This window comes from Larus michahellis, chromosome 5 (genome assembly GCF_964199755.1).
Source record: "Larus michahellis chromosome 5, bLarMic1.1, whole genome shotgun sequence".
Classification (NCBI taxonomy): Eukaryota; Metazoa; Chordata; class Aves; order Charadriiformes; family Laridae; genus Larus; species Larus michahellis.
The window spans coordinates 30,798,536-30,824,576 of record NC_133900.1 but is presented as its reverse complement, the minus strand read 5'-3'; the positions used below and the strand labels follow the sequence as shown (position 1 = coordinate 30,824,576).

General features: G+C 40.8%; 1 protein-coding gene across 2 annotated transcripts in view; it reads left to right on the top strand.

Moving 5' to 3' along the window:
• Positions 1-26,041, top strand: part of NPNT (nephronectin) — a 54,403-nt gene that overhangs the window by 13,653 nt on the left and 14,709 nt on the right. For both annotated transcript variants that reach the window (XM_074589421.1, XM_074589420.1), the window contains 6 exons: positions 3,738-3,830; positions 12,160-12,279; positions 13,091-13,210; positions 18,559-18,693; positions 19,885-20,007; positions 21,956-22,282. In XM_074589421.1, the coding sequence (XP_074445522.1) occupies positions 3,738-3,830; positions 12,160-12,279; positions 13,091-13,210; positions 18,559-18,693; positions 19,885-20,007; positions 21,956-22,282 (918 nt within the window). The remainder of the gene's footprint in view (positions 1-3,737; positions 3,831-12,159; positions 12,280-13,090; positions 13,211-18,558; positions 18,694-19,884; positions 20,008-21,955; positions 22,283-26,041) is intronic.

Sequence of the window (26,041 nt, the reverse complement as noted above, 5' to 3'; positions counted from 1 at the left end):
CTCAAGCTTATTTTTATACCTGGATCTCATTGTTGACCGTGTTCAACCCTTTGGGAGTCAGGGAGTGCATCTCTGCTGCCGTGCAGGGGCAGTTCCTCTGTTGGAGAAGGGAGTATTTGCAGGCTGCAGATGGCAGAGCCTGAGCCATCCGGCCTCTCTGGGACTGAGGACTCCAGTAGAGGCCAGTGGGAAGGGCACGTAGATGTTGCCTGTGGAGCCCCAACCCAGTGTGCAGACTTGGCTGAACGCCCTCTGCTTCTTAAGTCCTGAGCACCACGCGAAGCCCCACTCACAGCAGTGGGAGGATATACAAACTGCTTGGTGAGGGTGGCTTGATTCCTGATAGGAAATGCTGTGGGATGTGTATCTGTGGTGTTGGCTGAGCTACAGATGTTGCTAAGCTCACTGCAAAGCGCCTTTCTCTTGTGTATATAAATTCTTCGATTATAACATTGTATTGAATTTCTGCAGCTGTGTATAAATAAGATGCATAATACTGAAGTAGCCAAAGTGCATAGAATGTACCCTAATAAACAGGATTTCTTCAAGTACAGGGTTTGGCAACAAACATAGGTTTCCAAATACCTGTTTAATGTGCAAAAAAAGCATTTTATGATGACTGTGGCTTTATGGATAGTGGTTTGCTAATCATTAGGAAACTTTCCGTGTGGTAATAGAGATTCTTGAGCTGTAGACAGCTGAGGGCCTGAGATCTCCTTTAACTAAGATTTTTAAAAACAGAAGAGAGAGATCTGTCACGAGATTTAAGTGCATTTCTTAATTGTATCTTGAGACTAGGAGGTAGATGTAGACCAGGAGTTACCCACCTGTATGTCATACAAGACATTAAATACTGCATAGCATGGAGCTAAGTTTGTTGACATGTATTGGGCTAGATGATCTCTTGAAGATCCCATAGATCCGATTGCTTGATTTAATAACAAGCCCTATGTTACATGTTTTGTATCTGTAGACAGTTATATATTATTTGTTTTAAACCAATGCTAATACAGAGTTTTTGTTCTAGTACAATGTCTGACCTACTTGGTTAACAGAGTTATGCAAAATATCTGATTCCTAATACAAACATATTTGACCTTCTGAATTAGAGAAACATTTTCATTTCTAAATGAGATTAAAATCTTATTTATTTCATTACTGAATTTTATAAGGCTTTTCATCTTCAAGTAGGAGATCTTTTTTCCTCTGAGCTGCTGCTAATTTACAATCTATGCAATTGAAGGAAGATCCGAGATTTTTAATGAAGTCAGCTAAACTAAAGTTTCCACAGGTTCAGCTACTGAACACTAACACTTCACACCAAGCTGATTCCATGGCGCTTTGTGTTTTTTAAAGAGTAATTATTACCTAATTGTATCCTATTCCACAATAGGGATTTTCACTGAAGTGCAGTTGAAATTTCATGAAAGCTTTCAAAAACATATTTATAGTCATTTCTGTTTCTCTGCTGTAGTTTAGATAGCATCTTTTTCTTTTCCCCAGTGACTTCAAAATCATGAAGTTGATTTTCACAGTCTTCGTTTTGCCACCATCACCTCTAATTAGGCTTGGGTCTATGATGTCAGGAAGATAAGAGCCTCAGTGTCTAAATGGGCTCTTACACAAAGATGGTCTTTTTTTCTGCTTATGACCATAATGATTAAAAAAGCAGTAATTGTTTCCAAGTACAACGTTCTAGAAGTTTGGGCATTCTTTTTGAAACATACCTTTTAGTAGTCTAAGCATCCCCTTTCTCAATGCTTTAATTGAGAGGCATTTCCGAATCTGAATCCTATTTCTTCGTTTCTGGACAGTGTTTATTGCAAAAAAAACCAAACCAAAACAAAACAAAAATCTTGCGTTAACTAGAAACATCCCTCTCTGTAGCTTTTTAAGATATTCCTTATGACAGTTTTTGGAAAGAGACTGCATCATCGTGTCAGGGAGACGCGTCAAGAGTAGTGCTGTAGTTTTAGAATAAGGTTTTAAGTTCTGAGGCAATATCCTGGGCCATATATATAATGTTTAAATGAAAAAATGCCCTGATAATAAAGGGCAAATGCAGTCCTAAAACTGGAGCAAACTCCCTCTAGGCTAACAGTTGCTTCTGTGGATGCATTTGTGGGAATTGCTGATTCTGGATGTTTGGAATCTTATGGAAAAAATTTTAGAACATCAGAGATGTATTTGCATATTTTTTCCACAACCAAAACGAATCTCTTGTTTCTGTTTTAATTTTTTTTTTATTCAACCCCGTTGAACAGCTTGGCTAGAATGCAAGCTATGTTTTTGAGTGCCTTCTGACAGACTTCTGTTAAATTAAATCCTTAATACATCCAGTTTTATGATACAGCATGTTGTCAGATTAATTAATATTACAGCTGGATCTAGTTAGTTACTTTGCAAATTCCAAATGATACTGTTAGTTTAGAAAATGAATTTAAAGCCAAGGTAAATAGTAAATCCTGATTACAGGGTATTCAGTTTGTGCCACCCTTCAATTTCTGTCAAATTTGTGTCCATATTGCTTAAACAGTAAGCTCACCATAATTTTGCATCTGCGTTTTGTCATATAATGATAAACAGCATTTTAAAGTATAGTAAATACTTTAGTTTTCCAGTATGTTGAAAAAGTATGTTTAGTAATAGAAAGACATTTCTAATGAAAAAGACTTTGAAATGTTGTTTAAAATTTTCAGCTGTAAAATTGTTTCCAGAGTTATGCAGGACTCATTGCACTCTGAAAATATTCCTGTTAGCTAATCCTACATCAGTAGAAATACATTTGTGCATGAATTCATATATTTCTTCAAAAGCAACGCTTGTTTTATTATTGAAGTTTTAGAAGTTTGTTTTATGAAATTTTTTTTGTGTTATATTGAGAGAGGTACCAAAAAATGGCTTCCTAATTATTATTTCTTGGGGTCTGGTGTTTATGCTCCATTTGGGGAATTAGAAATTACCTGGCAAATTTGACTCTGGAAGCAGACTAGACCATAACTTCACATTTTGAGACTGTATCTGTACAGCAGGTTGGGTAGTAAATGCTTGAAATGTTCCTAGTCAAAGTGACTTGGATGGGTGCAGTGATAAGGCAGCATATTACAGTGTTGCTTTTGCTTTTACCCACTCCCTTTTTCCTCCAAAAGAAAAAAAATAAAAGTAATTCCCATGCCAGAATCCAAACAGCTGAAAGGGAGAGATTCAGGCAAAACATTGCTTAATAATGGGTGTAAAGAGTGTTTCCTTATGGTTATAGAGGAAAATGGTGAATGCTGGGATCTGTGCTACTGCCTATCGGTGACTGAACTATGGCTTTGTTTGTGTGTCACCTAGGACATCGATGAACGCATTTTCTGCATTGCGGGAGCATGTTCTGGTTTTACCAAAAATAATGGCACGAATCATAGTATATACATAGAGAGAGAGCGAGTGAAGGCACGATGCCTGCTTGCTGATTAGGTATTGAGAGAGTCTAATATCCCAGAAACAGCACAATGTAGTGTTGTACAAAAGCAGACTACTAACGAGTATCTCACTCTTCCCATGTGTATTGGGGTGGTGGTTATTTTTGAAAGTGCACCTGATGTTTGAACAGTGGTATTTGAAGCACATAATGATGCTGAACTGAGGAGCATAAAAGGTACTATTTGTTAGGTCGTTGCCATTTGTTTCAAAGTGAAGTGCTGTCAGCCTTGACTGGGGTGGAAGAATAATGAATATTCCTCTATTTGCAGCTATATGCCAGCCAGGATGCAAACATGGTGAATGCGTTGGGCCAAACAAGTGTAAGTGCCATCCGGGATACACTGGAAAAACCTGCAACCAAGGTAAGAAAGTGAAGTCCAAGGAAGAGAATTTCTTATTGAAATCACAGAAGTATTGTTGATCCCTCTCCCCCAAATGCTGTGTGTGTCGCCTGAAGTTATAGGGTAATGAACTCATATATTAGGTCTGTTGCTGGTGTAGCTATTATGATACTGGGACTGACATGTGTAGAGGGAATGGCATCTGCAGTGGGATAACGCAGGGGAAAACATTGCTCTCATTTAGATGAAATCGATGAGATTAAGGTAAAGTGTGTATTTACATGCTCTCCTGAATCGGAATCAAATTATTTAAATCTTATGGTAGCAATTGTTATTTCATAAAGTCACAATTTTCAGGTTTGGATAGTGAAATAGTATTTGTTTAATTAAAAACAATTTATTCTATACATTCTCATTTTCGTGTTTCTAATTGTGAACTAGCTAGATAGCAATAAACTGTACTGCGTACTTAAGAGTTGGAAAGATGAAGTGTTCTCTTGCTAAATTATCAATATAGTTTCACTGTGTTTTTTTTGCTAAAAGTTGATCTCCAAAACATGTAATGGTATAAAGATCATAGAGTATAAATAGAGTTGTGAGGCATGATTTATTATATTTTGATGCCTAGGTCATGTTCATGTACAAAGATATCTCAATAAGAATTTCCCTTTTCCAGTTGTCTAAGCCTACAGAAAAAGTTCATACATTTTGTGAGAGTGCTGAGGAAGTGTGGTAGAAAAGTGTGACATTTAGAAATATGTTGTTCAAAAATGTACACTGATGTTTGCTAACCTTCTTTTGACATGTTGATTTTAGATTGAATTATTTCCTTTAAAATTAGATAAATACTTATTTCCAGATTTACTAAACCTTCTTGAACAGATATGGACACGAATGTTGTATTTTTCAGTTTTGATTTGTGTCTCCTTTATTCTGTTATCTTTCAAAGTATCCTGTCTTCTTTTTCCCTTTACTCTGGGTTGTTATGATTTTATTATTCTACATTATTATTCTGTTTTGGTCAGTCTGGAACTTTTGTTGAAAACTGTGCAGTGAACTAAGAGTTGTTATATGTATATGTAACAGTTTTTATATACGTGCTAATTACTTTAACAATATCAACAGAATGCTGTGCAAATTGCTGGAGGCTTCAGTCTTGAACTAAACTATTCACTTTCCACTAAATGCTAAGGAAGGGAAAAAATGTGGTGATAAATGACTAAAGGAAGCCTTTTAGGCAGTATTGATCAAATATTCTTGCACAGTATTGGTGACAAAGTTGCCATGGCAGATGTGCATGAGGTTTCTGAGATGCCTGCTGACAGTGGTGTCCCAAATGTACCTTGTTTCAGGGGACTACAGCCTGTATCTATTCTATTCTATGGTGAGAGCTTTGAGCTGTTCCTGGGGTTGGGGTACACGTTCTTGCCGTGTGCTGATTCCCTGTTAGGATGAGACCTGAATGTCCATAGTGGATGCAGAGTCTGCTTTTGCCGTGAGGAAATGCAAATTGCATAGGATAACTGTGACCTATGTTATTATACCTTAATGTAGCACCTGTCCTGCTCAGTCCATGGGCCATCTTTCTTCTTTCTGTTCTAGAATAACAGTTGGTGATAACAGAAAGTAATGGTGTTGGTGTTGTGGTTTGGGCTGGGCTGGCCACTAAAATGAATAACAGACGCTCTCTCTAACTTCTCTCCCGAGAGAGAAGAATAAAAGGGAGAGAGACTTATGGATTGAAAAAGAAAGGCAACTATTTTAATGAAATATTAATAATAAAATAAGAAGAAAAGATAAGAAAATAATGAAATATATACAATATATAAAACCTGTATCAAGCTCCCAGGATGATGATAATGTCACCGCCAGGCACTGGGGAAGTCCAGACTTCCAGCGGCAGATGGGAACCGGATTCTGGATCTGGATTTGGAAACGCACAGATTGAGATCAAAGGCAGACAAACAGACAGAGTCCTCCTCACACACTGGCCATTGAAGAAGGGTCTGACCCCTTTGATCCCTCAACTTTATACTGAGTGTGATGCAGATGGGATGGAATACCCAGTTGGTCAGTTTTGGGTCACCTGTCCTGTCCGCTCCTCCCTGCAGGTGGGACCCCTCTACACTCTTCTGCTTCCAACCTTCCAACGTGGCACACAACAAAGTTAGCTGACCTTGGTTGTTATAGCAGTTAAGTCTAAGCAAGAGCCTCTCTGCATAGCATCCCTTGGCATTAACCATAAACATCAGGCCTTATCACTGTGGTAGCAGACAGTGTCTGCAGAATATGCCATTAATTTCAGAGTTAAAGGAGGCTTAACTGAAAAGTAAAATTACTGAAAAGAAAATTGGTTCTGTATTACCTCAAACCAGGACAGCGGGCAAAAGAAATGTTGGAGTTCCTCTGCAGAGATGGATGTCTTTCCAGTATGTGTGAATGGTGCTGGACTGTAAAATATGCTTAGGTTCTTAGTGGAAGGCATTCTTTGGGTACGAGGGCTGATAAACAGGCTTTACATCTCATACTTGTGGATCAAGCCATATTCCAGGGACTGATCCAAGAGAAGAACTGAGCCTCACAGCAAAACTGTTGAACCTCAACTGTTTGATAATGCCTGGATGCTTGTCTTTTTCCAGCGGCGCTGGCAATGCCAGTGGCAATCCAGTGGCAATCTAGACCACGTTTTAGGTCACTTAGAAGTTAAGATGAGCTGATAACCATCTCTTTTATTATGTTGTGACATTCAGCAACTAAATCGCAGTGACTTTGCAAGAGCTAACCATGTGCTCTCCCCACAGCATTCAAATCTCCTGAGCGGCTTCAGTGTTTGCCTTCTAGCTTTTTGATCCCAGGTTCACAGCTGTAACCAGTTAAGAAAAAAGCTGAGCAACTTGAAAGAAAATACCCTGTGCCAGCTCTCTAATTTATAGTGATAATAACAGAACTAATACTTCTTTCAAAATGTGTTCATCAGAAAGTTGATATTTGCGCTTCAGTAAGATCTATGTTCACAGACAAATATGAATTGTTGAAATGCAGGGTAACTTTGTGTGGCTGCAAAAGGCTGCTTTTAAGCAAAGAACGTAAGGCAGTTTTTCTGTAACTTACTGTCCTCTTATCCTGTTTGTTCCAGGAACATGATGCAAAAGTTTGCTACTTTCTCTTTTTGTAATGCAGTTCTTGTCAGCACTTTATTTATTTATTTATTTTTAATGATGAAGTAATGTATATTACAACAATCTGGTCATTTTTATTATGCCTCCTTCCCATCCTGTGAAGATAAGCAGCTAAATACAAGTCCACCTGGTCAGAGCAGTGAAGCACTTCTATTCCGCCCCCTGGATCATCATGCAAAAAATATAGCATCAAGGGGTGAGATGGTCCTGTATTTCAGATGGCGTGCTCTTTCTAGCTGCACGGCTTGAAACAGTAATACAAGTTCTTGCCAAGGGGTTGGAAGCTAATAGACTGATGGCTGTATGCAAAAGCTGAACCCGCAGTGTCATTAGCATGCGGAGCAAATAACTGATTGTATTTCCTTGATGCTTTGTGCCTGTATTCAGGAAAAAGCTTGACTCTCCACCATATTCATGGTTGTAACTTGTTTTTTTTTTCCTTTCCTCTGCTCTTCTTTCAGGGCCTGCGCTTTTTATTTGTTTCCGAGTTGCTTTGTAAAGTGAGAGTGATGGAAATTGTTTATCAGGTTACGTAAAGACAAAACTGTGATTTACATAAAGCTGGAAGTTGAAGAAAATGAGGATTGCTAACTTCTGCGTTTGGCAGTTGTCGATTAATCAGACTAAGTGATGTGAACAAAACTCTCTTAGGGTGATACAAATCTCTCATACATTTGACATGGTAGTGTGATAGTTGCGGGAAATGAAAACTGATCTACTGTTTATAGTGTGGTGATAACAGTTTGGGTTTTTTACCTGGTTTCTGGTCCCTGTTTTTCTGTTTTCAAAGTCTGAGTAAATTTGGTGTTAAATATTTGACCTTTGTGTTGCCTGATCCAAGTCAGCTAATAGGCAGAAAAAGGCAGGAAGGGTCTGAGTGCTGGAGTCTTCTGCAAAAGCTAATTAAAGAAAATAGCAGTGTATATTGCACCTTCCTAGGAGTAAGTGCCTCATTGTTAGGTGTGCACTGAAGTCGGTCATTATCCAACATCATGTGTGGTGCCACACAGTAATCAAAGAAGTCACATCCGGATTTGTCAGCACTCTTGTCCTTTCCTTGCATTCACATTTTCATTTAATTTCCTTAAAAATAAAATAATTGTGCTCAGCAGCCTGCGCTTATGTTATAGACCTGCTTTCCATACTGCCCCGAACTGTCAGTCTGCTTTTATGTACACTACTGTCTTAACGTTATTTTGAAATTAAGAATGATGGATTTGCATTGACTATACAATTGCAGGCAACTTGGGAATTTAAGTGCCTGAACAATGAATTCTCAAGTGCAGGACGGTGAGTGGACATTCCCACAAGAAATTAAAGGCATTTGTTAAACTTTTTAATAGTGTTGGGCTTTATATTTTAAATTCCAGTGACAGATTATAAGTGACTAAAAGAAATTACAGTATTTTATTAAAAAGAAAAACAATGTGAAAGTGTTATTTTTATTACCCTTCGAGTTTATATATTTTAGCTTTCAGTTTTTTTAGAGGAAACTTATGCTTTTTTCTTATTTCCTCTTTTGATGCATAGACATTTATACTGAGATGTCTTTATAGAAGTTGCTTGAAATACACAGTTTATAAGTAACCAGCATTTGTTCAAGAGGTATGTTCCTACGGCTGATTTTTTGACTGCTAACATTAGCCTGAACCTGTTATTGAAAAAATAGACCTTAATTAATGGACAAGAAACACGCAAACAAATAGAGCATATAAATAGCAGGAATGTTTCGGCGCTCCCCCAGTCCATGTGCAGTACATCCGGACTCCTTAGGGAAGCCCGCTGTTACAGATGATGGGTGCACGGAGGTGGATCAAGAGAGCTGTCAGCATATTCATACAGGCCTTTATGTAGAACCAGCAGGACCTGCCAGTAATCGTACAGTGTGCCTCCTGGGAAACTGAGCGGTGCTTGTCCTGCAGTTTCCGACTGTGCCCATCCGTGCTGGTGAAAAAAAGAAAAGATGTGTTTTGGGGAAAATAAGATGGGCTGAGCAGTATGCTCTAACGCACCTAACCCCTTTGCAGGCTGGCTTCTCTCTTAAGCAGCCCCAGCACTGCCACTACTCGTTTTCCTAAACAGTAGCATTTGTTCTGACTCCGTAAGGTTAAAAACATCTTTCTGGTAGCTAATGTCAAAGGCAAAAGTGAAAACCCGTGACACGTGAGGTTTAGGTTTAAGTGGTGGTGTGCTAACAGCCTATTTCTGCTGCCTTGTGACCTTAGTGTTCTGTTATGTCAGCCAAGGTTAAAAAATTCTGAACTTTTTCAAGGCACAGGCATTTGACTTTCAGCATGTTTTTTAAGATGTGAATCGAAAGCTGATGTTGACAGCATTGGTTGACAGGCAGAAACAGAATGAAATGAAGACAATAGAAATAATGTGGTCAAAATTCCACAAATGAAAATCGTGTGATGTGATATCCTAATACAGTTGATTGCACCTACTTTTTAAGATTGTGTTATTCTCAGAGTATGTTACTAATAGCTATTTGTCAATACCACAGCTTTCATTTCTGTACTAAGAATATTTTGTACCAAATGGCGGTGTAGTATTTGAGTCACATAGAAAGATCCAATTATTTAAGGCTCATCATGTAATCTGTACTTTATGCAAGATGGTAAAGTGAGAATGGTCAGAAATTCTTATCATTTTCAACTTTGGATCTGTGGTTGTAGCCCTGGAAATAAATGTGAGACAGTTCTTAAGGGTAAAGTCTTCAGGAGTATCTGAATTTAAGAGCTGAAGTGCAGTGGGATGTAAGCAGTAGAAGTTAACTGAGGCACTGTTAAAATCCTGCCCTGTCAGCTTGGTTTCAGCATTACCTTTCCTCGTTCTCTCCCTGCTTCTAGTTAAGTATTTTATACTTAGCTCTGTTGTGCATTTATTTTGTAAAGTGATGCTTTTTGTACAAAAGAGGAAGAACGCAGATATTTTAGACTTACAGAACTTCTCTTTCTCTTACTGCAAAATGACTGTTGTCCATGAATCTCAGAACAGTCAATAGTGTGGGCTCTCTGGGGATACTTTTAGTAATTGAAGTCAAACTCTGACAGAGTTTTTGAATTTAACAATGACTTTAACAACAGACATGTTGCATGTCTAATAAATACGTTAACGCAGCTAAAATGCCTGTCAGGAGCTGCCTAATTGTACTAAGTTTTACAGAAGAAAGAAAAAAGCAGCTTTTTATGCTGCCCAGAGAAGTTTGTGTCCCAAAATAATGAGCTTTCGTCTGTTTATTATTGAGCAGTTTTATGTGAACGTTCTCACAGTGAAAGATTTTCACAATGAAAACTCGCCCTTCCTCTCTGACATAATCATCTGCTGCTTTTCTGTTTGACCTGTGCGCTTACTCTATCAATAGTCACAAATCTTAGCTGAAGATCCCACTTTCACAGTAGAAAATGTACATCTCTTCTACAGCTGTTTCTCTTAAATGCAGCAGGCATGCTCTTGTGATTGTGGCGTTGGTGCCTGCTGGGAGAAGTATGTTTCAAATGTTTTCAAATTCCCAAAGAGTGAGAGTTGCAAAGGGATGCTCTTTCTGCAACGCATGATCCCCAGGAAGACTGTGGCGATGGTCATCGCTCCTTGTTTGTCAGGAACAGGTCCAGCCCTTATTTTGACAACTCACTGAAGTCCTGCCTGTGCCCACCTGGTCTTCCTCACCACTCTAGGAGCAAATGTTTCCCTTCAGGCTTCCGAGAAACATCTGTTCAGCCTTCTGCAGGAAGAACGGGAAAATTATGTCCCTAACCACTACCCTCTCGCAGCAGGAGGGAGCAGGAAGTGTTCTTATCCCTAAACATGGCTGCTCTTCCCAAGGCCTTGGAAAAGGAAGTAAAAACGGTCATATCCATCAGTCAGGGGAAGTGTTGTGGGAAGGCACAAATACCTCTCTGCGTGACACTCACTTTTCCTTGACCCCATGAAGATGGAAAAAAAAAAGTAGGTCAGAAGGGAACAGATTTAATGATACACATAAACACTGTTAAGAATTACTGACTTAATTCTAACCAGAGGTATATTTGTCTTTCTATTTTAACGTCTTAATTCTAAGCCTTCATATCTAGTCCATAGAATGCATGCGTCTCCTTCTCAGCTGGCATTTTTTAAAGTGGCGACTGTGTTTGTGTGTCTACCACACGGTAGGAGCCCCAAAGCTTACCTTTCTGCTACGTGAATTAGGGAGTGACTTTTGATGAGAATGTGCTTAATAGTGGAAATGGCTCTTTGAAAAGTTCCTGGAAATAACAGTGACTCTCTTACTGTAACTGAGCTCCAGACAGCATTGTGCAATATTAGAGATGAAGGTCGGTAACTCAGTTGTTTAAGTACTTGCTGGCTGGATTTGTGAATAGATTTATTATTTTCACCTGTATTGTTGTCTTTACTCATCAGTACACAAATAACTAAGTAACAGGTTAATCTCGTTTACCCAGATAAAACCAACATATATTCTTGGGAGAGAATTCTGAAGGAAATGCTCGCTCAATCTTTACTTCTTGTTAGAAGCCATGTCTACTAATGTGAAAATTGTAGGCTGAATATTTTCAGTTTAAGTCATTAATTCTGTATTAAATTGTAAATCTGAAATAGGAGCCTTCACGGATAGTCCTTGACAAATATCACTGATGTTAGGTACTTTTGTTTCAGTATTTTCTAGATGGTAAGGAATAAATTTTCTCAAAGTAGGTTAGCATCAGCTTTCCTACCTTCCTTTGCGACTAATTCTGAAGCATGATAGTGAATCACTGAATCGCTATCGGAATCGCTGATAGTGATTGGAGCAGTGACATTTGCTTTCTCCCTCCTCCTCCTCCAGTGTTCTGGCTGGTCCTGGACATGGCATCGACATGAACAGTGGCGAGATGTGGGCAGCCTGAGCTTGGGCATTTCCTAGTGAAACTTCTGTTGGCACTTAATCTAATGCTAATACTGTCATTTCTGAAAGGATATTTGTGAAACAGAAGAAAATATGCCACTTGGCAGGAGGGACGAACCTTTGTGCAGGATATTCTGGACACTTGCTGTCAGCTAGGCTGCATATAAAAAGCTAATTGCCATATTTGTCCTTCTTTCTCCAGGAACTTGAGCTAGTAGTTTTTTTCACGCATAGCTTGTATGTTTTCTTTTCCCACCCCCTTCCCTTGTACCCTTCATTTCAGATCTAAATGAGTGTGGACTAAAGCCACGGCCATGCAAACACCGGTGTATGAATACCTACGGCAGCTACAAGTGCTACTGCCTGAACGGCTACATGCTTATGCCAGATGGAACGTGCTCAAGTACGGCAAGGCTTGTTGCTTGCTTTTTTCACGGTCTTCAAGATCCCTGCTTGGCTTTCTCTGGGAAACTTTTATGAAATGAAGATGAATCCCAAAATAAAAGATGAATCTTGTTGGAAATCAGGCAGTTGCAAAAGATGAGCTTCTTTTTTTCTAATGAAATTAGGCTGAACAAAACAAGAGCAAATATTTTATTAGTTTTATTACAGGTTTCCCCAGAAACATTCTCAGTGCTGTAAATCACTGTTAATTGGCCTTCAAGGACAAGTGCTTGCAGTTTTCATTGCGGCAAGACACCTGCAGTTCTGCAGTATGTCCTTATGAATGTAAAATCGTTAAAGCTGCAGATGTTGGTTGTTTGACTGGTATAAAATTGTATTGTCATCTCTTTGGAGATCAGGTTCCTACTTGCTCCCATAAAAGTGGATACTTTGAGTGTCTGGACAGAGAGAAGGGAAGAGAAATTACCTTTAATTAAAGATACTCCTGTTTTAAAATGGCAGTACTGTCCAGGAAGGTTTATACTACATACTGGGCTTTATATTCCTCATGGGGGCTGCATTCCATGACACAATTCGCTTCAATTGTCGTGGCTTTCTTTTTTTATTTTCTTAGAGATGCAGTTTGTGGAAAGAAAAAATTTACTGCATATGTATTTGCTCTTTAAAGCCTGAATGGATACCTGTCAAATTCAACAAGCATTTTCACACTTCTATATAATTATACAACGCCTTAATTCTCCAAAGTTTCTACCCATTTTCCGGTACTGATCAGAGTCCTTATCTGAATATGTTCAATTATTTTTTCCTAGATGCCCTTTCTTGCTCGATGGCAAACTGTCAGTATGGCTGTGATGTACTGAAAGGGGAAGTACGCTGCCGATGTCCTTCTCCAGGACTGCAGCTGGGGCCTGATGGCAGGACTTGTGTAGGTAGGTGATCAAATGTGGATTTAATGTTTTTTTTCTCCAAAATGTTTTTATCCTTACACTGAACACAGTTCAGGAGAGTTTATCAGATGTATTTAGCATGCATCATACATGCAGTTTAAAGATGTTACTAATGAGCATTGGGATAGGCATGTTGCTCAGGTGCTCTCAAGTGGTCTGTGTCAGAGATCACCAATGTTTTCCTCCAGTCCTGCAAGTTTCATTGACTGCTTAAAACTTGCACGGGCTGCTTGGCATACAAGCCTTCAACCTGTACCACTCCTGTTACTGGATCATTGTAACCTATTGCTAACAGAAACTCCAAAATACCTGCCTGCGTAATAAAAAAAAAAAAAAAAAGGAATGGGGAGGTCAGCTCTCCCTCATACCCAACAAGGTGGTGCCTAGGCTCAGGGAGTAGAGGGATAATTTGTGCAAATCATTGAGATTGTACTGGGACAAAGCGAAGGTCTGTGCACACTCCTAATATTAATGGGTTTGAAGCTGCTGTCTTTCTTCCATGCTGTGAAAACTCCAGGTTAAAATAAACTCAGGAATTCAGACTGTGTAAAAGTGAAATGTTTTGTTCCCACTGTTGTGAACATGGAAACAGTGCCTATGGTTAATCAGACTTTATTGTGCCACCAGCCTACTATGGTCTGAAGAACAGTGTGACATGTGATTTTGTTAGTCATTAACTATACATCCTGAGTGGATATGATGCTCCAGTGATTTTATTATTTATATTCTATGCAGTGCTACAGTTCCATAATCAGTGACAACGCTTGCACTGAAGGAATGTAAGAGAATGTGGATGCCCTAATTATCCATTTGGGTATCATGGCTATCCACAGGGAAGGTGGTTCTTCAAGTGGCTGACCCATGCTGACCAAAAATTTGTTGGCAGAGCAAGTGACAGGTTCTAGATTTCCTGATGTAGGGAGCAGGCTCAGCTCTAAGTTGGAGGCTTTCTGAAGTCTCAATGACTTTCTTGCCTCAGTCTTCACCAGCGAGTGTTCTAGCCACACCACCCAAGTTGCAGAAGGCAAAGGTAAGGACTGGGAGAATGAAGAACCGCACACTGTGGGAGAAGATCAGGTTCAAGACCATCTAAGGAACCTGAAGGTGCACAAGTCCATGGAACCTGATGAGGTACATCCGCAGGTCCTGAGGGAACTGGCGGATGAAGTCGCTAAGCCACTATCCATCATATTTGGGAAGTCTTGGCAGTCTGGTGAAGTTGCTGCTGACAGAAGGGGAAACATAAACCGCTATTTTTAGAAAGGGAAGAAAGGGAGACCTGGGGAGCTACAGGCCAGTCAGTCTCGCCTCTGTGCCCAGCAAGATCATGGAGCAAATCCTCCTGGAAACTCTGCTAAGTCACGTGGAAAATAAAGAGGTGATAGGTGACAGACAACATGGCTTCACTAAGGGCAAATCGTGTCTGACAAATTTGGTGGCCTTCTGTGATGGGGTTACAGCGTTGGTGGATAAGGGAAGAGCAACTGACGTCATCTACCAGGACTTGTGCAAAGCATTTAACACCGTCCTGCATGACATGCTTGTCCCTAAATTGGAGAGACACAGATCTGACAGATGGACCACCCCATGGATAACGAATTGGCTAGATGGTCACACTCAAAGAGTTGCAAACAGGTGAAGAACTCTACCCAGGTTTCAGTTGAGTGTGCATCATTCAGGTTGATTTCATAACCTATTTTTAAAATTTTCCACAAAGAATTCAGAGCAGTCTTGTATAATACACAGAAAGTAGTCACAGCAAGAGCTGTCTGCCCTTCATGGGTCATAACATGATCTACCCCCCTTTTTAGGTAAGAAGTGATTGTGACTGCACCCTTTTTGTGTTATTTCTCTGTTAAGTTTGAATTGTACTAAAACCGGTAAATACCTCCAAGAACTGAAGCTTTTTGGGGCTAAGACTGTGCCTTTTCCTCATGTATGTACAAGCGCATCACTGTTGGGGAGGTTGTCAGCTCCAGCAAGGGTCTGGGTATTGCTGCATACAAATAGCAAGTGCAGATGATGTTAAAAAAATTGAAACGCGCATTGGCTGCAGCTCATGAAATCCTTGTTTGAGGAGAGTTTGCAAGACAGCTGGGAATGTAATGCTTATTTTTAGCACAGGTGGAAATTCCTCTAGGCATTATTCTGTTCTTAGTTTAACCCATGCTGATCATTCTTCTGTTAAAATGTTCCTTCCAGACAATCGGTAAAGAGCCACCAAACAATTTGGCTATGAAGGTAAATCATATAAAGTAACTAACAATGAATTGAAAAAGAATTCAGCAAAGTATTCAGTGAAAATACAGATTGACTAATTAATTGATTAAGGACTCGAATCAATAAATCAATCAGTATCGCCAGCTTTTTGGATTGAGATTTTCATTTAATGAAATTAGCAGTATGCACATTTTTCAGGTTCAGAAGGTCTGAAATTATTTGAGGACTGAAAATTATTTTCACTGTAAACTAAATTCTTTCTAGTTGTTTTGGTTGTGTATAGAAACCTGAAAATATGGCCTTGTAAACTTAAAAATCATATTATTTTTAAATCAGTCTCATAGTTGTTTAGCACTTGAGTTGGCAATATGGTCATGCTAACAGCGGTAGAGAAGGAAGAATTTGTAATTCTGCTTCTCTTGAACACTGACCATCAGAGACATGAGGTGCTGTCTGTATTATGTGCCTTTGGAGCAGCTCCCTGGCGCTGAGTCTGGGCGCGCAGCTCCAGGGCAGACCAGGCTGAGATCAGAAGCAAATCGCCCCTTCACGCCCTGGTTTTCATAGGAAGCAGCCACGGGCCGCGGCATGTTGCAGCAGGTGAAGGGAAACAGCCTTACACCGTTTGGGCCCAGGTGTGAATTGGCATGGGTCCGTGGACTTGAAAGAAGCCACAGTCACCATACTATGTGAAAACTGTAGGAAACTAATTGTAAGCACTGCGTACCATCTTCTAGCTAATGATCGAAAAGTGGTTTTCCTACCAGTAACGAGCATCCACCCACCTCTCATATTAAGTGCAAGCAGTGGACAGTTACTTTTTTCCATTATTTTTTGCATCAGTTTTCAGCATTGTACTGATTACAGTTCAGTCCTATATCTTTACGATGTATAACTGCCTAGAAAAGTAAACAATACCACTACAGTGCTGTCATCATCTAACATACTTTTTGCCTTATGGGAATTTGCAAAAACGTGAATATATGCAGAGAGAAAGGCAGGACAAGGTACCTTAGGTTTTAAAGAACATAATCCATGCCATGATGATGTATATTCAGTTGCTAATCTTTTTCTTACTGAATTCTTTTTTGAAGTTGCGATTTAAAGCTAAGAAAAAAACAAAACAAACCAAAACCTAATAGTAATCAAGAGTCTGAAATTTGCAGCCTTGAAATAATATTTTAATAATGAGTAGAAAATTGTGGCTTGTAAATTAAGTGACTGTAAGGAACGTGGTAGAAGTTGTAAAACTGTTAATAATGTACTCAAAGCCTAAAATATTAATAATGGATTCAAATCAAGAGGCAGATTTATAGGGGGATGCAGGCATGTGGAGAGGTGCCCAGTATTGGCCTCGTTTTCTTTCTCATTCAGGCCTCTACCGCAGCGTTGTAGAAGCGCTCCCATCTGAGCGTAACGGAGAGCTGTTATTTTGGAGCGGTCTGATGGGCCAGGAGTGTGGGAGCTGAGGGGCCGAATCCTTGCTGTCCTCAGTAATTCCTTATGCAGAGTGGGACAGTGCCAGCAGGAGCTACTGGGAGAGCCCATCCCGCCAGTAATTCATGGCTTTAGATCACTTCCTTTGGCTGCGAGAAACACAGCTTGGAGGATTTGAAGCTGCATCTCCCCTACTAACCGGCAGTTTTGTGGTAACATTTTTATTGCGCTGTGCAAGAGGCTCAGGGTTCTCTCTGCCTTGTTCTGGCCTCTTTCACAAGCAGCAGGGCATCAATCACTCAGCTTTGTTTTGCACTCTTGACACCTGTGGCTGAAGTGCTCCTTTTGGGAAAAGAATTGTGTGGAGAGCAAAATCTTGCTTTCCCATAGATCAAGAGCCTGATAGAGCTGCAGAGCAAAGGCTTGAACCGTGCCCTGTAGATAACCAGCAAACATCGGGAGCGGTGTGCGTCAGAGGCAGCCGTGCATGGCAGGTGAAAAATTAGGGTTCAAGCACTCAGCAGGCTTCAGCCTGGTGTCCAAGGGCTACGAAGTGAGTGGTAGCGCACGCAGCTTTTGTGTGTCAGCCTGACCTCTCCTGAGAGTTTCCCAGGCAGCGAAAGCAGCAGTGGGTGAGCATTGGCTGCTTCCTGGGCCTCTGCCTGGCTTGTTAGTGTGAAGAACAGCAGCTTCTGGGAGATGAGAGGCATCAGACATTTACTGAGCATCACCCGTGTCTTCCCACTCCTCTGTCCTTGCCTGGACCTCAGAGATGTTTAGGTCCAACTTCTCTGTGAAAGAGGGGTCGGCTACAGCACCGGCACCGTGCAGCGGAAGAGATTGCAAAGAGCAGGTACTCAAAGAGCATTTGGCCTATGGTAATTAACTGGTAGGAGACCCAGAAATACTCCACCTCTGGCATTAGCTTGAACTCTGTTTAGAGCAAGTCCTGAACAGATGAAGATTCCCTGATAGGCTCAACGGGCAGGTCATGGATTAGGGACACCTGAGGTTTTAACAAAACAAACCGCTTCCTACTGCAGGGTGATGTACTTTGAATATGCACGTATGACCTGTGCTAGTGGAACAATATTTTAGGCGTATTTCAGAAAAATAATTACCGGAGTAGTTTTTATTATTATTCCTTGCCTGTAAATCCAGGTGCTGTCTTTATAACCAGGCAGGGCTTAGTGGGACAAAAGAAAGTTGCACAAACAACACGAAACAGCTTTTCTTCAGACAAGTACCGTTACAGTTTTAAGGATGAGTGTTATGTGGCCTTGAAGAAGAAGCTGTTGTGGGATCTGTGGGGACTTAGAGAACATCTCTCCAAGGGGATGGGTACCAGGATGGCAAGAGCATAGAGCAAGCCTTCCAAATTCAGTAGCAATGCTCATTATGCCAGTGCATCTCTTGTCACTCATATTTGTAACGGCTTCTGGCACAGGAGGTGTAGAAATGTGGGGGTGTGACCAAGAGCTGAAGTGACATGTCACAGCCAGAAGAAGTGCTCAGGTATTACTGCTGGCTGACCACCTTGTAGTCAAAAGGACCTTATCAAAAATTCTTTGGCTATTCTTTACGTTTTCATTATGTGAAACCAGTTTAATTTAGATAGTATAGATTGTATTTTAACTGCTATTAAGGATAATACAGTTCCTTTGTTTCCTCAGATATTGATGAATGTGCTACTGGGAGAGTTATCTGTCCACGATTTAGACAGTGTGTCAATACGTTCGGAAGCTACATTTGCAGGTGTCACAAAGGCTTTGATCTAATGTACATCGGAGGCAAATACCAATGCCATGGTAATAACAACTTTTTCTTATGTGCACGTAATAGAGCTGCATATTCTAAACTGAAATTAATGGTTTAAAGAGGAATGTTTACTGAAATGTTATGGCTGAAATGTTAAAGCAGGTTGGTTTAGGTTGTGCTGTATTTTAGAAAAGGGTGGATTATAGAAATAGGCTGTGAAAAAGAAAGCATATATTTGGCCCTTATTCTTGTAACTGGTTCTCCCATGGAAGCTAGTGGGAGAGCAAAGCTGATGACCCCAGGAATTCCTCTCCAAAGCCTTTGTCCTCACGGGTTTCACTGTGGCACAGGCAGTGGGAGGTTTGGAGCAGCGTATGAGCTTAGGCTGGGTCTGAGCTGTAACGCAGGTGTGCTCCGCAGCATGCCCCAAGATCCAAGATAAGACAAGGTGGCTAGAGCACACCCCAGCCCCTTCCAACCCAGGCTGCCCAGCTTTCCTTCCCCTAAAGACAGGTGGGGAAAAGGCAGGCATTGGGAAATAACCTGTCTTTGTCTGGACACGAGACTGGAATGCAGCTGGTGTATGCCCTTCAACAAAGATGTTCCCAGGTTCCACTGTCTTAGTTTCCCAGGGCTGCATCTGGTTATGATTCTTTCACTGAAAAATGAATCATGTGGAGATACTGAGGCACTGCTTTATGTTTGTTTAAGTATATTTTTTGGAGAGCACTGGAATTTGGAGATTTTTGCTTACATAACAAACATGGAAATGCCATATAAGATGTTTCAAGCAGTTTCTACTTGATGTAGAAGCAACTATACAGATGTATAATAGGGGAATCATTTTATGAAAAGACAGTTTGATACCTGTGTGATTAACATGCATATTCCTACACTCAGCTTTTCTTTTCTTATCATGTCACCTTTAAGAAGTGGTTATTAAAATTGTGATCTTCATGATCTCAACTGCAGTCTACCCACAGCACATCATTGAAGCTGATGCTAAGGTATAAGCTGAGCAATACCAGAGCTGCACAGTAGTCCCTTTTACCCTAACGTTTGTATCACCGCGTTGATTGTGACTGTCTATCTTCTTTTTCCCCCTGGCAATTCAGTTTTATTAAATTTTTCAAAATTAATATTTTCCTAATGACCATACTACTGTTTGTGTTTTTGCAGGCATAAGTGGAAAGTCGAGTTTCTGTAATGTAAATGGTTTTTTATGTAACTTTCTGTTGCAGATATAGATGAATGTTCCCTTGGCCGCCATCAGTGCGGTAGTTTTTCACGATGTTACAATACACCAGGATCCTACAAATGCAAGTGTAAAGAAGGGTACAGAGACAATGGAACAAACTGCATACGTATGTAATGCTCCTTTTAAAAAAGGAATTCTAAAAGTAAATGTGTCCCATGTTGTAAATTTTGAGATACAGCACCATCAGGCTCAGTTTCTCTTAACTATTTTTAATACTTAATAAGAGGCCAGGGAATGTAGTCAGAGTTTTCTGAGTCTTAGCGTGCCTTGGTAAAAATACCTTTCCCTGAGACATTTTCATAATTAGGAAGAAATTCACCTCTCCCTATTCACAGCTTCATGCTAGAGATTGCTTCAGGATGAGTACAACTGAGTAAGCAGGGTAGGTCTGGTCAAGCAGTACGTATTACTCATACCCTGTTGTTATGTACACTCTGCGACTGGCCCATGTCAGCAGCTCACCCCATCCACTCCCCACTGCTCCCTAGATGCGAGCAGAGCCAAGAGGGAGGATTTCTCTGGGGGAATTCCCTTCCTCACCTTTCTCTTGGGAGAAGCAGCTGTGCCCCTTGGTACAGAACAGGCCATTGGATCTTCTCCACATTTGACATCCTTCAGGACTGTGCAGCTCTATAACATCTGCTGAATCTTTTTGAGGACCCTGTGTTCATACATGGATTCTGGTCTTTGGTGACTCACTGATCTCTTTAAAGAGCAGTACTATTGTGGACTTGTTTCCTTTGGCTGTAGCTGCCACGGTAGTGTGATCTGGCTGAGGTATCTTTCACATCCTGAGTGCTTGCAGTTATATGTGAACACGCTTCACAGGTGTTACTGGAACATAGTCCTAAGGTGCATCTTATATTTTAATATACCATAATGTAAAAAGCACAGGGTATTCTGTGATTCTGTATTCAAAAGAATAAACACGTGGTCTGAGAGAAAAACTTTTTACCTGCTATCATCAAACAATTCACTGTTTAACAAACAGTAGTTCTTCATTTTAACTGTGTGTTATACTTGAAACACTTGTACACAAAACATGTGACTGGAGTTCTTCTTGGGGCTTTTAAGATCTCCAGTGAGATATAAAAGGCTTATTAACAAATAGAAAATTATAAATAACAAAACAGATGTTCTTGCATTTCATGTCTGCAGAAACTCCCCTTATGAAACCAAGTTAAAATTTGCCATCCTTTCTTTATGGACTACTGGGGGGGGATGGTGCTTTAGGCACTGTCACTGTGGCGTAAGCGGTGCTGAGTTCACCTTTTGTTTTTTATGGAGGCTGAAAACATGCCATTGACTTAGTTTAATGTTGGGGGTTTTTTAGCAAAGGTAAAGATCTAATTGAAGGCTAGACTATTGGCTTAGGTTCAATCTCTGTAAAATAATTAATGCTTATTGGCAAGGAGAAAAGTTTACAAGTGGAGAGGTCTGAAAGATAACTTTCTTAAGCAAAAGTATCTGCCCATCTGTGACCAAAATGGTTGTAACATTGGAGTCTCACTAAACTTGCCTCCGCTCCTGAGTACACACTTGTGTACTTTAGAGGGCTGCTTAACACACATCTTCCTGACCATGCTTTTTTACCAACAATGCTTTTGGGTAAGTTTTACCGTCTCTGAAACAAAGTTGATGCTTGGGAGGAGGTGGGGATGGAAGTCTCTTGGCCCTCAGTCATTCTAAATCATCTCTAAACTGCTGTAGTGAGAAGTACTATCTAAAGGAATGTGATCACTCAGCAATACTGATGCTAAAGTATGTTTCTAATTAGTGCAAACATTCAGAAGATAAATGATTTCAGCAAAGACTGTCCATGTCATAATGAAACTGTTAAGTTTCTGGAGCAAGAGACTCAGATGTCGGTTTTGGTCCCATTTTGATTCTCTTTGCAGTTATTCCTAATGTTATGATTGAACCACCTGGCCCATATCATATATTCAAGGGCAACAGCACGCTCCCTAAGGGAGGTAGTGGTATAAGTAATAGGATTCCTAATGGAGGCACAAAACCACCCCTCAGACCACCGTATGTTCCTGCTATTGTTACAGAAAGGCCAGTGACCAGGCCGACGACTCGACCTACACCCGTGCCGACGACTCGACCTACACCCGTGCCGACGACTCGACTGACACCAAAGCCAACCATTAGGTATGTGCCGATGACAACAAGGCCAGTAACGAAGCCAGTGACAAGGCCTCCACTTCCAACAGCACCTCAGTCTACGACGTTAAGACCTACACTACCACCACAAAGAACTCCTCAGATAACAACTGAAGAGCCTTCACATGTTCCCTTTGAAACTACACCTTCCCAAGGAATTACAGATGACAACAGGATCCAGAGAGATCCTCAGAAACCCCGAGGAGATGTGTTCAGTAAGTAATTTTACATATCCTTTCATTTATCAGAATTGTAGATGCAGTGAGGTGAAAGCATGCACTGTACTGTTTGGGTTTTTTGGGAATACTTCATGGATGAGAACAAAGACATAAGATTGAAAACGGTCGTATGGTAAAGCTGCACAAATAATTGATTTTATTCCCCAACAAAAAAGTTCTGAATCAATTCAACCAAAAATTTCAGTTTTTTTCTTCCTGAAATTATTTGTGAGTATATTGTCCTGTGTAAGTGCTTAAGCTAACTACACTTTCAGACAAAAGTTTTGGAGAAAGAAATTTTTTTGAAAAGTATTGAAATGCAGCATAACTCATAAACGGTCAATGGATTCAAATTCAGGGGGTAGAGAGTCACTCTTAGAAAGCTAATTTCCTTAGCTTTAAGAATGGTGAGAAGCAGGAGCGTGTCTGATTACCTAAAGACTGTTATGTCACCTATATTATATGATTCAAACAGTCTTGGATGTTTATGACTAAGCAACGGGAAAATTGCATAAAAATAACGTAGAGGCTAATTTTATGGACTGCATCTTTGAAAATGGATACATGAAAAGCTGAAATAGTAAAGATTCTCGTAGCATGAACACATGTCGTTTTAAGAGCTTCTCTGAAATCTACAGCACCATTTCTACACCAGCTTTAGTGCATACCACAGGAGACATTACTGGCACATGCAGAGTTACACGTATCTGCCAAGAAATACTCAACACTCGATTTCATCTTTAGTTCTGCCGCTAATTTTAGAGACAGGGAGGGTGTGCTGGATCAGCCCTTCTCCTTCAGCTTGATGTACAATAAAGCTGCTGAAGCAACGTAGTAGGAGGAAGAGTTTGCTGTCTCAGAGCAGGTGTACAGGCAACGTGGGAGGTTTTTTCCGGTTGCTTAGGCATCTGTGTGGTAATTTCTTGGGCCGTGTTCTCTTAGGTCCCTGTTGGCATTTTATCTGTTGTAGACAGTTTGATAAATACAAAATGGAGACAAAAGCTGACTTAGAACTTGGGAAGATAAATCCTGGTACTAGCCAGAGAAGTGTGCGTTTGGCTTTTTCAAGGTTATTTTAAAAAAAATAATCTATATTCAGTTAAAAACATAAAAACCTTTTTTTGGTAAAATTTTTAAAAGAAATCTACTAAAGGCTCCCAAAACTTAATATGGGGAACCAATACTTAAAAATACAGAGTTCTGTGGAAATTACTCTAGACTCTAGAGTCGCACTTCCCAGGTGTCTCGCATTGCAAGTGTTCTCTGGAATTCTAAGGCAGGGGCATAGTTTTCAGCTATTCTCGTGAAGTCATAACAATCATCTGTATAAAGCTTATTATTTACAATTAGTCTTTCTGTATTCTCCCGAGAGGCCAGATTTTGAAGCTAGTGCTTTCAATACATGTGCTTCAGATATAAGGGTTTGAAAAGTAGGAAAGTAAAAGTGTTTTGTTTTCTGTCTGTAAGCTTACATTATGGTACATATAACCAACACAGGGGAAAAAAAGATCTTTGCAAAGTGTTTATCAACTATTTATTGAGGTCAGCTGCCACCCTTTGAGGTTTGTGACATACATACAGAGCTTAAAGGCTTCAGTGCATGATACAGCAGGATCCCAACGGGTCAAGCAGGAGCAGCTGTTACTGGCCTCAGTAGTAGAGGGACAGAGAGCTCTGCAGATCAAGTCAGTCGATATACGTCTTTATTATTTCTTTTATCCTCTGCCAAAGATATACTTGATATACCTATGTGTGTGACATAACTGTGTGACCGAAGGTGTATTCCACCTGTGCTCTGGATGGTAGGAAATTATATGGTCCTAGTAGCGTGACGATGCTGGTGTCTTTTCACCTCTCTCGATTATTGCCCTTCCTGTCCTTTACACTCTTTTTTTCTCTCTTTTATCTTCTGGCCACTTTGAAAGTATCATGTAGGTAGTGTCCCCTCACCAGTGTCCCCTCCCACCTTCTCTCTGGTCCAGAGGCATTTATGTAGTGAATGCACAAAAGCATTTGTTTAGGTTTTGAAACCTATAGTCGGGTGCAAAACAGTTCTGTTCCGTAAGAATGTGCTACCTTGTCAAGGAAAGCATTGCTTGTAGAGCAAGGTGTTACCTCACCCCTTCAATCCTATTACTGTAGGAATTTGCAGGAAAGGGGAGAAGTTACATTTCCTCACGTGGGACATCTAGAAAAGCAGGTAGAAAAGTTAGAGCCACATCCGTTACTACGATGGGATGTGCAGGGCATGACTCAGCCTGTCCTCGCCTGCTGAGTGCTGCATTTCTAAGGACAATGCAGAGATGCTCGTACCTCCCAAATGTCGTCACACCAGGGGTTCAGCAGCGTGGGAGCGTTACTGCCAGGTGCCGAGTTCCTGGGCATTAGCTGGCCTGCAGACCAGGCGCTTGGGCTGCGGCAAATGCGAGGGGAAGTGCATTAGCTCAAACGCCTTTCGTGTTAGCTTACCGCTGGCGTTTGCTGTGTGAGTTCAGCTTCAGGCCCCTGTCGGCGCGCTGCGGGCCGGTGGGGGAGCAGTGCCTGGCTCTGCCAGGATGCAGCTGTGCTGCGTGAGGCACCGCGAGCGCAGGACGGCAGCGCTTCCACCAAACGTAAACCAGGGCCACTCGAAAAGCCTTCCTTGCAGCCAAACACAATGTTAACAACCACCACGTTAAGACAATACAGAATTCTAAACTGAAATAACTCGTAGCATTTAGCTAACCTCTGATGTGCTTCTTATCTGCCATGTGGATGCGCCAAACCCTCCCCACCTCCAAAAATGTTTGTGGATTTTTCACTCACCTCTGCATTTCCTCAGGGAAGGGGCTTTTTCAGCTACTTCCTTCAGCTTCGCTAAAACCGTTGCTGTTTTAATCTCACCTGCATCAGACATCTTTGTAGTGTTCCTGGGTGGTGGATATGATCTAATTCTGTTTGGCTTATACTGAGCCTCTTTAGGTTCATTTTCCTGCATCATCTGCCTCTCCAGTTGAGGCAGCAAAGAAACCAGTTCTCAAAAAATTAATTTGCACTGGGGGCCCCATATGCCTGCCTGAAAAGAAAAGAGAAAGGAAGCTCTTGCTGCCTTTATTTCTTTCCCACAGGAGAATGCAGGCAGCAATTCAGTCATCTTATATTATTCATTGTCTTGGAAAACAGAGGAGGATATTGATGTTAGATCCACTCAGATCATGAAGTAGGACTTAACTTCAGTATTGTAAAGTCTTCAGAAGACTTATGACATCTTCTTAGATGGCTGCTTCCTCATGTGTCGCCAAGGGCTGTTGCATCCCCAAGAGTCACAAAAGGTAGTGTTTTACCACATAAGGATGGGCAAAACCCAGCACAGAGAGCACTATAGCCAGCAGCCACCGGCAATTCTGATCTTCCAGCCCTTAGCGTCTGCTGAAGACCTCAATCTTTAAAGTTGTGTTTTTAAATTAGGTTGTCTTGTAATGCACGGGCTTCTTCCTTCCTTCTCCCCCACCCTCTGAAGCCTTAGCCAGACTTTGACAAAGCAGCATGACAGTAAACGCTGCTTTGCTTAGCCATCTGAATAGGTGGTACTTCAGTTAGGCAGTCCCTGGCGAAGGGGTAGGTGGTGTGCTGTGCACTAGCCCAGATCCTGCAAACATACTGGTCTAGGATTGGTTCACATCAGGAGAAGAAGTGTGCCTCGGCAAGTGTGTTTGTTTTCTGCAAGCCTCTCTCAAATTTTAATTTTTCATTATTTAGCCTTTTCCTGAGCTTACC